At 36.7% G+C, this 16,082-nt stretch overlaps 2 protein-coding genes across 2 annotated transcripts in view; one reads left to right on the top strand and one right to left on the bottom strand.

Annotated features, from left to right (window-relative positions):
- The first annotated feature begins 6,685 nt into the window (after nucleotides 1-6,685).
- On the top strand, nucleotides 6,686-9,928 carry LOC111450408 (receptor-like cytosolic serine/threonine-protein kinase RBK2). The gene is made up of 9 exons (XM_023090508.1): nucleotides 6,686-7,117; nucleotides 7,736-7,845; nucleotides 7,932-8,291; nucleotides 8,371-8,622; nucleotides 8,691-8,848; nucleotides 8,957-9,036; nucleotides 9,116-9,251; nucleotides 9,330-9,479; nucleotides 9,553-9,928. Exons 1-9 carry the CDS (start codon nucleotides 7,077-7,079, stop codon nucleotides 9,718-9,720), a joined length of 1,455 nt encoding a protein of 484 aa, XP_022946276.1. The 5' UTR covers nucleotides 6,686-7,076; the 3' UTR covers nucleotides 9,721-9,928.
- Nucleotides 9,929-13,035: 3,107 nt separating this feature from the next.
- The window catches only part of LOC111450407, a 20,329-nt gene continuing 17,282 nt past the window's right edge, over nucleotides 13,036-16,082 (bottom strand). Inside the window, exons 3-5 of the mRNA XM_023090506.1 lie at nucleotides 14,571-15,707; nucleotides 14,359-14,475; nucleotides 13,036-14,262 (exon numbers count right to left, since the gene is read on the bottom strand). Coding sequence (XP_022946274.1) covers nucleotides 13,426-14,262; nucleotides 14,359-14,475; nucleotides 14,571-15,704 — 2,088 coding nt within the window. The 5' untranslated portion in view covers nucleotides 15,705-15,707 and the 3' untranslated portion in view covers nucleotides 13,036-13,425. The remainder of the gene's footprint in view (nucleotides 14,263-14,358; nucleotides 14,476-14,570; nucleotides 15,708-16,082) is intronic.

Here is a 16,082-nt window from a genome sequence, read left to right as displayed (position 1 = left end):
TTTTTTTTTTTTTTTTTTTTTTTTGTGTGTGTGTCGTTTACCTTTTTATCCATAAATCTTTTTGTTTTATCATCCTTGCGCTTTGTTTTTAATTATTATCATTTAAGTTTCGTTTAAAAGCACACCGCACCATATGAATACAACTCTATGTGTTTATACTACACTTTGTTCTAATACTAAGCTTCCATTTTCTTGAGACGGTTTAGGATTTCTTGGGATTGTTTGAGATTTCTTGATTAAAAGAACGGTGGAGTGGTATTTACAATACTTGAGACGGTTTAGGATTTCTTGGGATTGTTTGAGATTTCTTGATTAAAAGCATTGTTAGACAAACACAACTCTCCATAATAGTACGATATTGTCCACTTTGAGTATAAGCTCTCGTGGCTTTGCTTTGGGCACGATATTGTCAAAGCTCTCGTGGCTTTGTTTTGGGCACGATATTGTCCACTTTGAGTATAAGCTCTCGTGGCTTTGCTTTGGGCTTCCTAGGCCTCATACCAATGGAGTGAGTATTCTTTGATTATAAACCTATGATTCTTCCATAAATTAGTCGATGTGGGATTTTCATCCAACAAAAGAAAAGGAGTCAAGCCTCCTCGAAGGCAGTAACAAATGACTAAGACTCCAAAAGAGTCGAGCCTCAATTAAGGGGAGGCGTACTTTGTTCAAGGGGAGGTGTTGGATGATGAAAGTCCCAAATCAGCTAATTTAGGGAATGATCATGGGTTTACAATCGAAAAATACTCTCCCCATTGGTTTGAGGAATACTCTCTCCATTGGTTTGAGGCCTTCTATAGAAATCCAAAGCCACGAGAGCTTATGCTCAAAGTGGACAATATCATAGCATCGTTATAATTAATTCAGGCAAATCGATCATTCAAAAATTATTTATAATTAAAGTTGAATCAAAAATTCATTTAAATACACCTATGTAACTAAATCATATATGCCTTAAAAAGCATATAATTGGAGAGAAGCTCTTATGGATGAGCTAAGAACATCGACAAAAAGCAAGCAAACTCTTTAAAACCTCATTTAAGAAGAAAAAACAAAATAAGAGTGAGTCGACATTTCGGTCGTATCTAAAAAATTTCCTTTTACTTTCAATAAAAACTCTCTACATCCAAGTATTTCTCTGCTTATAGATGTGTTCTTCTATTGCTATGGCAGGATCATCAGCTTTTTCTCCAAATCTCAAGTTGAGTTATGATGTGTTTTTGAGTTTTAGAGGAGAGGATACTCGATCCAAATTCATCTGTCATCTTGACATGGCCTTGCGGCAAAAATGAAAAATGAGTCAACGTCTTCATAGACTACAAGCTCAGCTGAGGTGAGCAAATTTCTAAATCTCTTTTCCGATCTATAGAAGTTTTGATTTCTATTGTTATATTCTCTAAAAATTATCACCCTATCTTGATGGTTAGATGAATGGGTGAAAATAATTGAATGTAAGAAATCTGAGGACCAGATAGTTTGGTTTATTTTCTATAAGATGGATTCGTCCTATATACGAAAATAAACGGAAAGTTTTGGAGAAGTCTTAGTCACACATCAACCAAAAATCCAAATTTGGAGGGAAGCTTTTAACTACTACTATGGACTTGTGTGGATGAAATCTCATAACTAGGTAATTTCTAATCTTAAAAGATTCATTTTGTTTCAAGATACAATTTAGCTTGTGTACTATTTCGACAACTAGGCACTTAAATTTTTTAAGTTGGTATGCTTTTAAGAAAAGTCATTCACCAAGTCATTACTTAGACCTTCCCGAACGTGCTACAACTTATTGTAGGTTCTTTCCTTTGTACTCGAGATGACCAAGCATATTAGAGAAGTATATTAGTTGAATTTAAAAACTCTATGAGAAAAGGACATTAGCAATGTTCTTCAAATAAGTTGTGATGGGTTTAAAGAAAAAAAATGTTTTTTATATTTCTTGTTTGCTAGAAAGTTGACTAAGTTAAGAATACTTGAAACCATGTCATCTCAATCCCGATAAAATTCATGACTTCTCTGCAATATCGTCGAACCTTGAAGAGTTATACCTTAGCAACTGCACAAAATTAAGAAACGTTCTTTCGTCAATTGTTTCTCTTGGTAAGCATGTTACCTTAGATCTTAATCTTTTCGAACCTTAAAAAGCTTCCAAGTTACCTCATGTTGAAGTCTCTTAAAGTTTTGAAGCTCAATTACTGCAAGTCGATTGTACATTTAAAACTATCCAAGTGTTCTAAGTTCAAAAAGTTTCCAGAAATGGATGAAAACATGAAATCTGTAAGGTTTTTGGATTTGGATTTTACGGCCATGAAGGAGCTACCTTCATCAATTGGATACCTTAGAGAGCTTGCTGCGTTAGACCTTGAAGGAGAACAAATTCTCTAATCTAATGTTGTCTGAAAATAAATCCTCGAGTCCACTTACATTTCTCCATAAATTTATGTTGTTGTGGAATTTTTAGTCAAGAAATTCAAAACTTTCCTCCACGTTTCCAAGAAATGGATGCCACTGGTGGTGGATGATTGAGTAGAAGTTCAATCAAGATCAAGCAGGTTTATCTCTTCTCATTTGAATTCTTCTACGAGTTTGTACGGTTCTTATGTTTTATAGGTCATTACAGGTATTTATAGACATTTCATTCTAATGAATGCGAAAATATCGAAAAGGTTCAGCTATCGAACTATATCAAATCTAATGAAGATTAGCTAGCTTTCGATATTATCTCAACATGTAAAGAACTTTGATTACCTATGTTATGTTCAAAGTGGACGAAATAGAAAAGCAATCAGATCAAGGGCAGACCATAATTTCATTTAACATATGTTGTAATGATTGACTCAAAAGTTCTTGTATGAGAAATTTTCATCGTCAACGTCAACGTCAGAATATATGAGTTTAATATCAACTACTCCTTCAAATTTTAGTACTTACTAGATGGTAAACGATTGAAATCATGTTTGGAAAAGTAACCAGATCAAGAACATACCATAATTTCCTTTTAACATATGCTACGACCAAGACTCAAAAGTTCTTGTAAGAGAGAAGGTTAATATCAACTATTATATTCTGAGCTGGACTGGGCTGTTTGTATATATATATTCTAAGAATATTGGGGCTGGGCTGAGCTGGACTGGGCTGTATATATATATATATTCTAAGAATATTGGAGAGGTAGAAAAAATGAACTCTAATTATATTCGACTTAGAGTATAAATTAATTCGAGCAAAGTTTAGCTAGGTCAAAGATTGTCACGGCCCAATTTTTGAGCCTTCGAAACTTGGATATTGACTAGAGTATAAATTAATTCGACCCCCTTTGTAACCGCATAGCTCTCGAACGCTTCTCACCTGCAACCTATTTATACGCTCTCACCGCATTCTTAATCTAGTACGTAACCACGAGTTTTTTCTTGAGCTTTTTGAAGTTTGAGCCTAGTTTAGGAATCCCCTAATTGTCACCACACTCAATAGTGGCACTAATCGTGAGCTAAACTATTTATGTAGTCCCTCTTGGCCTCTTAGAGCGGATTTATTCTACACACAATAGTATCTTTTCAATTAAGTACTTATGTAGTCTCTCGTCCCCTCTTATGGTGAGTTTATTCTACACACAGTAGTGGTTTCTTATGTTATCTAATTATGTCATCTACTTATGTAATCTCTCGTCCCCTCTCAAGTTAGGTTGTGTCTTACACACAGTAGCAATAACTTATGTCATCTACTTATGTAGTCCTTTGTCCCCTCTTAAGACGAGTTAGTTCTACATACAACAGTTCCTTATGTAATCTACTTATGTAGTCCATTGTTCCCTCTCAAGACGAGTTTATTTTGCACACAATAGTTCTCTTGGGGTTTTCCCTCAAGATTTTTAAAACGTGTCTGCTAGGGAGAGGTTTCCACGCCCTTATAAAAAAAAAAATGTTTCGCTCCCCTCTCCAACCGATGTGGGATCTCACAACTCATTCTCCTTCGGGATCCAGCATCCTCGCTAGCACTCGTTCCTCTCTCCAATTGATATGAAGAGACCCCTAACGTTTAAAACTATCATAGAGGTGACCTCCAACACTAGTGTCACCTGCTGAGTATTTCTTAAAATACTCAAGTCGTGTGCTACTTCTATTTTTCAGGAAAAGACAAGGTACCCATAGCTGACGACAGCATCGCAAGTAAAGACCATAATACATGCATAGGATAATTGTATTTAAATTTTTAGATCATAGGTTAGTATAGAGCATTTTTCCAATTTTAATATTTACTTCGTTTTATTTAATATTTCGTTACATTAGTTTAAAGTCTTTTCAAAAATATGTAAATTCATGACATTGTTTTACGAAAATATTCTTAAATGCTTATTTGTGCATAAAAGATTATGGTATGGAGATGGTAACAACCCTTAGCAGAAATCAATTTATTATTTCTATGAAAAGTTCAAATCTAATTGCGTCAGTATTTTAATCTCATTATTCACACTTGCGTCAAAAAAGAAACAAAACTGCTTTGATTACGTCACAAGATCTGTTAATGATGACTCGGCCGACAAGATCTAATCAATTTGTCGTTTTCATTCTCGGTGCTCCAATCGCCCAACTCTGATTACACTCGATCGGTTAATGATGATTCTGCCGACAAAATCTATCGATTTATAGTTTCCATAAAACGTTAGAAATTTAATAACTCTATTCCCGAGATGTACTACTACTCGCACATTTGTCAAAAAAGCGAACTAAAGTTGCCCTAATTAACCACACTCGAACATAATCAACTCACCCGACAAACTGTAATCAATCTATACCGTCCATAAAAAATTAAAATCCCAATACGTTACTCGTTCGTGATTAAAAAAAAATCGAAATCAACACAATCATAAAATAGTCATCGGCATACAATAATTCAACAAAAAAAAATGTAGCAAAATTCAAATCATTGGGAAAAGAGAATCAAACTAGACTCATTTATTTATTTATTTATGAATGAATATAGAATTAATTATAGTGAATATTCCATTTAATTTTTTGAATTGGAAGTCCAAAAAAGGCAGCAAAATCATCCACTTTTTGGATACATATAATAAATCCAAAATTATATTGGAATTATCCAAAACGCCCTTCCTTTTTTGCCTCTCTACATTATGAACCATGTAACTGCAGCAACCGGCAAACCTGCTCCATCCCATTTATTCACATTTACTTTTCTTTTTTTTTTTTATTGCCTTTTAGATATATATATATATATATATATATATATACACATATATATATATATAGTTTAATTGTGGCTTAGTTGATGATTAGGGTTTTAGTTAAAACGAGTATAAAATTTAAAAACATGATCCAAAATAAATAAATTCGATATATGATGCTCAGGATTCAGACCTCTTACTATTGAACTACTAAAAAGATAGATAGTTGTCACAGCTCAAGCTCACCGCTATCAAATATTATCATTTTATGGGTTTTTCCTTCTTAAAGTTTTAAAACGTGTCGGGCAAGGAGAGGTTTTCACACCCTTATAAGGAATGTTTCGTTCCTCTCTCCTGTGAGATCATGAAAGTCCCATATTGGCTAATTTAGAAAATGATCCTGAGTTTATAATCAAGGAATACTATCTCCATTAGGGTGAGGCATTTGGGGAAAGCCTAAAGCAAAGCCATGAAAGCTTATGCTCGATCTAGTTTCATTAATACATCTGATTTTTGCTGGAACGACATGTTTTTCTCCTTATGAAAGTATTATTTTTGCTATTATTTTATCATCATATGGTATGGTCTCTACTTTGGAGACAAAACAACATTATGCACACTCCATTTGTTTTTCTCAAGTTGGGAATATTAAGACTAAATTATTTTCCTTCAAGTCCTTCAACTTCATGGATTTTACCAACAATGGCCCTACACTCTTCAAAATTAAAATTGGGTTTATTTTCCAAAAAATAAAAAAAAAATGTTTATTTAGTTTATTGTTTGATATTAATTATTTGAATTAACCCATCATTTTTTATAAATTAAATTAAAGGGTTTTAAGAGTTATTTATTTTTTTTAATCAATTATCTTTATTGGTAAACATGAAATGAAATTAATTAATGACATCATCAGTCATTACTCAAGGAACTACTTTCCAATTAATTACCAATTTATTGTTTTCTGGTGTCTTACCATCAGTTACTCTTTTTTTTTGGGCATATATTTAATTCACCAAAACTATGGGTACAATTTATAAAATTCTAAATTAATAAAAATATACTCCTAAAATTTAAACGTCCATCGACCCCTTTAACCTTTAAATTTTTATTTTCAACGTGTGAATGAAAATTGTTTATCGATACCTCATAGATTATCTTTATTTATTTTGAGATCATATCTAATATTCAGAGTTTGCCTCGATTTGGTACCGCTTTCACGGCCTCCTAAATGTCTAGCAGCATTTAGAGGAGAACTAGGTAGCTCTAGGTTCGAGAGACGTTTTACTCCAACCACAACTCATTCTGATTCCTCAACATTGGTGACCTTCACTTAGTTGAGAGGAATAAATCATCAACTTAATTAAGTTTTTATCTTCACATTAATTAATTAATTAATTTGAATATTATTTTCAATAAATAGAAAAATCTCACCTGCACTTAATTTGGATAATTGCGAAAAAAAAAAAAAAAACGCTGATTTGATATTTGTTTCTCTCTGCTCTGTCATTCCTTCTCTCTCTCCTCTGTGCCTTTTTGAAGGCTTGAGAGCAGAAATCGCTTAAATGCGCCATTTCACCATTCCTGAGACCTCCATGGCCGAAACTCGCGCACCCCATGTCCTCATACCTCCTTCTCTTCAACATAGAACAACCCATTTCTTGATCAAATCTATTCTCCATTTTTAGCTCTCTTGATCGCTTTCATTCCCTTAACCCACCATGAAAATCTGTTCATTCTTTCATAGCTTCCATTTCTTCCTGTTTTTGTTGCTGTCTTACTCCAAAACTTAAATACCCTTCTCTAATGGTGAAGGGTATCCTCTAGCTTGACCTTCCTTCTCTGTTCTTTTTCCTCTGTTTTTCTCTCTGTTTTTCTCTCTGTTTTGTGGGTTTTCGCCATGGAGAATGATACCATCCGTAAAGCTTGTGCTTCTTCATGGTATGTCTTTTTCGTTTTCGCCTTGTTTTATGATGCTCTGTTTTGAAGATTTGGGGGTTTTGCATGTGCTATTGAGAGGTTCAACTTTTAAGGGATTTTGGTATCTGGGTGTTTGTTGTTTGGTCATTTCTAGTGGAAATTTGCTTGTCTTTTTGGATTCATGTGCTGTGGAAAAGGAGATTCTGTGAATATCTGGCTTCTTTTTGACCTGTTTTTGTTTGGTTCTTTTGGGTTTCTTGAGATTTCTTCAACTTTTCCCCCTTTTTCCTCTCCTTTTTGGACAAGGGGGACAAGAAAATTGGGTGTGTGAACTCAGAAATGTTTTGTCGGATGAACTGAGATATGAAATTGAGTATCATGACGTATAATCTTGAGTAGCTGAATTTAAAGAACACAAAACCAATACTAAACTCTTGTGTTCATAATCATAATCACTGTTTTTTGGGATGTTTGGAGGAGGAATTCATGAAGGTTCTGGGTTCGAGCCTTCGATGAAAATTCTTGATATCTCGTAGAGTTTATGTCGGGTTTCGGGTTGGGTCGGATTCGACGAAATAAGAAGAAGAATCACTCTTGTTTGTATGTTAAGATCTGTAGAGTTTCTATGTTGTTTTATAGGGAGAATGGTCGATGTTTGGATGAAGAAGCAAAAAGATCTCCACTTTACATGGCTACTTTCGGGAAATATAAGATGCGGAGTAACATGCTTCCATCGGCTTCGGCTCGAGGTTTGAATATCGGTTTGTTTTCGAGTTTTGTGTGCTTCTATGGTGACATTGTTTAGGCTGATGAGTTGTAGCTGTGTTTTGTTTAGACTTGAGATGTTTCGACCTCGAAAGTGAGCAACGTGATGCATTGTCTCCTAGAGGAGTTTTGGAAGCCAGTTTACAGAGTTCGGAATTCGATCACGATTCTTCACATGATAGTTACCCCGAATCGGAGGTTCAATGTTCACAATCACTTTCTCACTGGAAAAAGTTCTTCAAATCATGGAAGAAACGCTCGTTTAGACGTCTAGCCTCTTTTCCGCCCCTTGGGGTGCTGAAGATATCAAGAAGAGGGAACAGAAGCGAGCAAGATAACCCGGGGCTAAGCGACTTGTACAAGTTCAAGTCCTCGTTGGGAAACTTCACGTTCTCGGAGCTCCAAACTGCCACTAACAAATTTAGCCAGGGTCGGTTGCTATTCGTATTCCATATGATCGTTACTCTTTAACTTTGGTGTCGACATTGCTGATTGTTCTTTTTTTGTAGCGAATTTGATCGGAAAAGGTGGTTACGCCGAGGTTTACAAGGGTCGTTTACAAAATGGGCAGCTGATAGCAGTGAAGAAGCTGAATAGAGGAGCGCCTGATGAGAGAACTGCTTGTTTCTTATCCGAGCTTGGTATCATAGCTCATATCGATCATCCGAACACTGCTAAACTGATCGGTTGTTGCATCGACCGAGGCATGCACCTCGTTTTCAAATTATCTCCAAATGGAAGTTTAGGATCTTTTCTCCATGGTGATTCCTTAAACCTTGTTGAATTAACTGTTCTTTGGCTTTCAGAATTCTTACTCACCATTCTTCAGGTCCGAACGCGAGCAAACTTGATTGGCGTAAACGATACAAGATCGCTCTTGGTACGGCCGACGGTCTGCTGTATCTCCATGATTATTGTCAGAGGCGTATCATTCATCGAGATATCAAGGCCGATAACATTCTACTTACAGAAGATTTCGAACCTCAGGTAGCTATCATGTTCGAAAAGAAATATTAGCCCTTTGTATCTTCGTCGAACATACTCTTCGATTTACGGTAAACCAACGATGAACACTCTATTCTCAAATGAATGCAGATTTGTGATTTCGGCCTTGCAAAATGGCTACCCAAACAGTGGACTCACTACAGCGTGTCGAAATTCGAAGGCACATTCGGGTCGGTAGTATGCATACATACGTTTTCGTCCTCGACGTTACTGTTTTTCTGTAGTTAACTTTTGCATCTCGAAATGTAGATACTTCGCTCCTGAATATTTCATGCATGGGATCGTTGACGAGAAAACTGACGTTTACTCGTTCGGAGTTCTACTTCTAGAGCTCCTAACTGGTCGTCGAGCTTTAGACGAACTGTGTCAAAGCCTCGTCCTTTGGGTAATAACAACGCTTAAACAAACTCGAGTAGTTCATTATATATACCTTTAATCACTGTTTGAATCTTCTTTATTTTAGGCAAAGCCTCTCTTAGATACCAACAATCCTGAGGAGGTCATTGATCCTGCTCTCATTAAAAGCTACGACCTCGAAGAGGTCGAACGTGTGATTTTGACTGCGTCTCTATGCATTGAGCAGTCTCCCATTCTCCGACCTCGAATGAGTCAGGCAAGTAGGAAAAAACTACAGTACGCGTCGTCTCTTCACGTAACATGTAATAGAACACTGTGGTTTATTGCAGGTTGTCATTCTGCTACGAGGCGACAAATACGTAGCGGAGTGTGAAAAGAACACGAGGGTGTCGCTGCAACGAACGTACTCGGAAGAGCTGTTGGACGCTCAAGAATACAACAAGACGAGGTACCTAAGCGATCTTAAGAAACACAGGCAGCTTGCTTTGGGGTGTTGAAAGTGAAGTTGAAGTATTCACCTAAAGAAAGAAGCTGCAAAAGCAATGTGTTAGTGTTAAGTTAACAGAGTTACTCTAATTTAGTGGATCAATTGCCAAACAGCACCTTAGGCCTTGTATTTGTGCTGCTGCTGCTGCACTGTTTCTCAATACACATTAACAAACATTAAGCTGTTTCAATGAAAGGTGAAGTTTCGACTTTTGTTTATGCTAACTAATTTTGGGTCGAGATTTCGAGCTCGGGAAATTCCGACCAACTAGTCTTTTGCTAGCTCGGTTGTCTTGTTGTGCAGCTACTGTTAGATAATCATTTGGTTTTTTGTTTTTGAAAGTTATGCTCACGAACACTACTTTCGTTATCAAACACTTTTGAACGAAGACGGAGATTTGAAACTTTAAAGTTTTATCAAATTTATTTTTAAATGAATAATTAATGGATGATTTATATTGTGAGATTCCGCGTTTGTTAGAGGTGGAATGCAACATTTTTGTAAGAGTGAAAATCTCTTCTTAAAAGACACGTTTTAAAACTGTGAGGTTAATGGTGATAAGTAATGGGTCAAAGTAAACAATATCTGCTAGTGATGGGATTGGATTGTTACAAATGGTATCAGAGTCAGACATCGGGTGATGTTCTAGCGAAGACGCTGAGCTCCTAAAGGAGGGTGAATTGTAAGATTCTATATTGGTTGAGCAAAGAAACGAAACATTTTTTACAAGAGTGGAAGCTTCTCACAGCAATGGGGGTCGGCGCTCTGGTTCTTAGTAAAGTGGCATTGGAACTCGACTTGAACCGAAATGTGGCAAGAGGTAATGGGTGAGTTGAGAGATGCTTGGGACGAGGTTTATGTGTTGAATTGGAGAGGGATTTGATTTGTGTTTATGTGCAGATTCAAATGGTGGAAATGGATGGATTGAAGGCTGAGATTAATGAACTTGTTTTGAAGGTTGAGGAAGAGATTAGGGATTTAAGGGGGGAAATCCAAGAACAACATCAGGAGAAGAAGAAAGCCATGGAGATCTTAACCCAACAAACGATTTCACTTGAGGTGAGCTTGAATCAAGTGCATGAGAAAGCGGAGAATGTACGACACACGATCGAGATAATCAACTAGAATGAAGCTGAAATGGAGGAGGCGAAGACGGAGATGGAGAATATCATTGGGAACTATAAAGGGAATCGAGTATATTAAAAGAAGATATAGCTTCTTTGACCGAGATGAGTAATGTCAAAAAAGCGAGGAACGAAGCATTACTGTCTGAAATAGGTCGTCTTCGAGATGCTTTAGAGGAGGCTACATTAGAGAGAAAAGAGTTTAGAGATTGAATCAAAGATTTCACAAGAGGATTCACTCAGAGTAAAGAAGGAGATGGAGAAGCGGATTGAGATCTTGGTCGGAGAACGGGATTCCGTGGAGAGGAACTTGTTAAGAGCACGGAGTAGAAATGGTGAACTGAAAGCTAAGGTAGAGTCAGCATTGGCATCGTTGAGGAAGGCTTGTTTGGGTGTGTGTGATGTTAAGGAGAAGGGGCACAAGTTTGTAGAAGAAATGCAGCCCTTTGTTGAACATTTGGATGCAATAAACACATCCTTCACAAACAAGGGAAAAATGGTGGAAGAAATGAAGCGACAACTCGAGACCGAACAAGCCAAGGAATGGAGAGGAAAATGGTGGAAGAAATGAAGCGACAACTCGAGACCGAACAAGCCAAGGAATGGAGGGGAAAATGGTGGAAGAAATGAAGCAACAACTCGAGACCGAACAAGCCGAGGAACGGAAGAAGGCGAGCTTCTTCACCAGAGTGACTGCAGCAACAGCAATTTTGGCTGCTGTTTCTGCTGTTTATGTTGGGATAGGGCCCTAAAGCTGAGGCCATGGTTTAATAAGAAAGCACATTTGACAAAATTACATTTGATTCATCTCGAATCCACTATTAACCCTATAAAAACTTATGAATTTCAATCAATAGTCTGTTTTTTTTTTCTTTTTTCGTCGTCGTCTAAATTCTAATCATTACTTATCAAATATAAAACTTATGAATGATTCATAAAGCTGAAGATAAAAATTTCGATGAAATTAAATTCTGTAAGTATATGTTATATATTGACAAGTTCAAGGCTAAAATTGATATGTGTTTTGAAATTTTATTGAACCAAAAAATCTATTTTTTTTTAGTTCAAATAGATTTAAATATTGAATGATGAACTTAGATGTTAATTATCATTTAAGTTAAACCAATCAGTGAGTCATTTTCTATCATCAAATTTCGTACCATTTGACAGGGAGTTTTTCCATTCTCATTCTTCGATCTTCATTTTTCTCCATGATCTCTTCTCGTCTGCGATTTTCATAAGATCATATTGTTAAAATCAAGTAAGAGATCATACGGTTAAAATCAGGTAAGAGATTTTCAATACTGCACATTTTCATTCTAATTTCTTTTTCATTAAAACCCTTTGAATGGTTGAAAAATTATACGAGGGAAATTTACATACTACCAATAAATCATAAATATATTTGAAAATACTCCAAAATAAATTGATGATGTAGTAGTTCAATGATCCCTCGAAAATTTGTTTGGAGTGAACATTTTTTTTCTCTCAGTTTCTCATTCTGAATCTGTAAAATCAAAATTTTGAGCCAGCAAAGGGGACTAAGGTAGGGTACAAGAAAGGTAAAAATAAGGGGCCGTCGTTGGTGGGTAACAGAGCTTTCCTATCGACGATCTTTCTCGGTGCATAAGCGAGGCTAACCCCACTCAGCGTAATATGGAGGTACTTATGGCGAAACGGGCCGATTTGGTCTTTCACAATAAAGTGATAGATGTATGGCTATCGAAATCGTGAGCATCAACATGAAGGTTCCAAATCTTTGGATTTTTCAAAACTTCATGGACATGCAGAAGAGAAATACTATTCCCACTCGGACCAAACATGTTAAAACTCGAAAAAGAAATAAAGAGGGAACATATCTCAATGCCTATGTCTCCCTATGTCTCAAGGTTCAAATCATGAGAAGTTTTCTCCCCATGTCTCCAAGCCTCACCTCAGATGTATAACTTTCTATCCTTTAAGAGAATTGATAATTCCTAGCATGAAGATCTCTAGATTTAGGGCAAAATGAAGAAGGAGATATACACTTACCTCCCTGTTAGGTTAAAAGAAAAATTGTATTGTAATTTCATAACCTTAACAACATAGACCAAAATGAACACTTCAAAAAATAAGGGACTAAATTTGACATTTATGGAACGAAATTTGAATCCGACGAATAATCACTTGTCTAAGTAGCTTTAGAAACCTATAAAGTTTAGGTAACTAGCTAGTGTTATAGAAATTTAACTGGTGAAAACGATTGTGCCACGTAAATAACATCATCGATATAGACATTTTTAACCGATTCAAGATTTTCATCAAATCTAATTGTAACCATCCTCAAATTCTGTCTTCATCCATATTGTTACAACTTAACAACGCGTCGGAAAGAGGTGCAACAACGATAAAGATCGCCAGTTCATAGAGCAATCTTCCAAGTAAGCACTCACCGACGATCCAATAACAGCCAAAACCCACTTTCCCATCATTACCAATAAGGTAAGATAAACTCCAACTGCACAGTGAGAGTCTTGAGACTAATTTGATTCTCAAACGAAGTTCCTGTGCTACATGGAATTCCAGACGAACCTTAAGAATGGATACTACGGTTAGCGATACGAGAACGATGGACCTGGAAATGAGTACCGCGATGAAACCGGCATCATATCACTTCCCACATTGTCAAGATGCATCTCATTGTAATGTGATGGAGCACCAATGGCATGTCTCATGGGCTCAATACCAGTAACATAACTTCTTGAATAAGTTGGAGGGGCGGCTGGTTTGTCCGTCATTGAAGGAAGCAGGTATGGATCGGTTGAAAGAGGCAGGTATGGATCGGTTGAAGGAGGCAGATATGGATTGGCTGAAGGAGGCAGATATGGATTGGTTGAAGGAAGGCCATATTGACGAGTGTAAATCAAATCATAAGCATTGCGTTCTGAACCACTAGCAGATATTGATCTAGGGGGTGATATTTGAGGTCTAGAATCAATACTGTAAACTGGATAATCTTTTCCATTAAAGTATACATGATCCTTGCGAACTATTTCCCTCTGTGCGTGTGCAGAGACATCATCCCTGTATCTGAGCTCTAGATGTCTAACTTGATAGTCCCTATCATGATCTCTGTGGTATGTTTCTAAAGAAGGCCGAGGCACAGGATCTAAATTTCTTCTCTCTTCCCGGAGATCATAAGTTCGATAGTCCTTTTCGTTTGAGTAAAAATCACGAGGAACTTCCTCTCTATGTCTAGGTGCCTCTTCTCGGTGTCGATCCCTTCCATGAGATGACAAATGGTATTTCCTGGTATCGCCACCCTTGGACTTAGAGTTACTAAACCGAATGTCTTTAACTTCCCCATGAACATTTCTATCCCTAGACCGAACAGGAGCAGAACTCGAGTGGAGTCCAACTGGTCGGAAAAGATCTGAGAGCTTCCTAACCTGAAAGATGAAATCCTACAATGTCATCACAGGGAAAAATAAATTTAAGAGTGCTTTTGAAAACCCAAGCTAGCAGAAGAAACCTGACACATCCACCTGTTTAACAGAGAGTTCAGCTTTGAACTTGTGCTTCTCATAATAATTCTCTTGGATAGCCTTCTTGAAAATGTTCTCAGGTAGTGGAAAACAGTCCTTGTAAACCTTGAACCGCACCTGAAATTTCAATTTTGTAATTGAGAAATTATCCTAAGCAGATGAAAAGAAGAGTTTCGGGAGTAGTTTATTATAGCTAACAACAAAACTTGAACCTGAGCAGGGAATGCCCCATTAAAAGCCTTTGGCTCAAGTTTCATGCCACCGGAAGAGGATGCTTCATAAATTCCATATAGAAGCTTGAGATCAAAATCATAGAGAAAAAGCTTCAATCCAGGTTTGATTGCCAAGACAACATCCAGTTTGCCAGCAGAAACACCCATTAAGTTGTAGTGAAAACAATCTGGCTTTGTTTTTGCACTGCACATGAAAATCAATCCACCAAGATTTTCTTTGTTTTTATCATCTCTTCGACTTTTTTGCGCTCTATCCTTTTCTTTCCTTTTCTGATTTTTTATGCTCTTATCTGAAGAACCAGCCTTCTCTGTATTCTTCCCTTCTTTTATTCTATTTTTAAGCTCAGAATTACGTTTATGCCTAGCAAAAGTCTCTTCACCCTTTTCCATACGCTCCTCTTTCGAGATACTTCTATTAATATTTTCCTTTTGGTTAGGCTTCTCGATATCTTCGACCTTTTTTTCACTACCTTCCCCATTTACCTGCAACAAACTCTTATTATTCTCCAGTTTCTTTCTGACTTGCACCTTAGGACTGCTCTGAAGCTTACAAGTCTGTTGACTGCTGCCTGGAGATTTCTTTAGAATTTTCCTTTTCACCTTCAAATCTTTATTATTCTTCATCTTTGACGCTGGTTTGCTGGAATTTTCGGTGGGATTCTGAGCTTCAAGAGTTTCTCCCACTTCTTGAGCTACAGGAACCTCTTTTTCCTTTTTGTCGTCTTCCTGCTCAGCCTGTGCCTTTTTTTTCTTCAACATACCGCTAGCTGGGGATTTCTTTATAATTTTTCGTTTTACCTTCAAATGTTTTACAGTTTTCTTTTTATGCGACCCTACTCCAATGCACTTTTCAGCAGACTTCCCAGCTTCAGTCGTGTTCCCAACTTCAGTCACAGCTTCTTTCATGACATCTACTTGTTCTGCAGGAAAGTCTTCTTTCATTTTGCTATCTTCTTGCACTGCCGAAGATGCGGCTTCTTTCTTCTTACCTTCATGTTCTGTTGAGAGCTCTTCAACATTTCCCTCAGTTTTCTGTACATCAGATCTACCAACTTCCTTCTCCTCAGATTCAGGCAGAGCAGAATCAGCTTCCATATTTGAATCTTGTTTCATGATCTACTCACATTTACATAATGCCAGAGTCAAAATTGCTACACATCGTATTCCTTTTTCAAACTCTCTCATCAAAGGAAGTAAAAGAGAGATGCAAAAATCAAGTGGAAGGAGTCTTCAATACAAATCAAGGGTGCAGTCATGCAGATAAATCACCAAATATAATGAGTATTGAACACTCTTTGGCCAGTACTATGCAATTTGTGCTACCAGACCTGCGATTAGCCGCTTCAATGGGATCTTTTATTCTGGTCAGTCGAGAAATTACCAAACATCTAGTATTCCCTTACGCTCTATGCCAATAAGTTTTTTTTTAGACATGGCACTTTTTGAACTCAATATGAGAATTTTTTTTTTTTTTTTTTTTTTTTTTTTTTT

Source organism: Cucurbita moschata, unplaced genomic scaffold, assembly GCF_002738365.1.
Source record: "Cucurbita moschata cultivar Rifu unplaced genomic scaffold, Cmos_1.0 Cmo_Scf00012, whole genome shotgun sequence".
In the NCBI taxonomy this organism is placed as follows: Eukaryota; Viridiplantae; Streptophyta; class Magnoliopsida; order Cucurbitales; family Cucurbitaceae; genus Cucurbita; species Cucurbita moschata.
Note: the sequence above shows the minus strand (reverse complement) of the source record. Positions and strands in the feature narration are given on the sequence as shown.

Coding starts and splice junctions, on each gene's coding strand:
- LOC111450408 (XM_023090508.1), top strand. CDS start 7,077: ATGGAGAATGATACCATCCGTAAAGCTTGTGCTTCTTCATG. Junction 8,849..8,956: donor CAGAAGATTTCGAACCTCAG/GTAGCTATCATG, acceptor AAATGAATGCAG/ATTTGTGATTTCGGCCTTGC. Junction 9,037..9,115: donor AAATTCGAAGGCACATTCGG/GTCGGTAGTATG, acceptor CTCGAAATGTAG/ATACTTCGCTCCTGAATATT.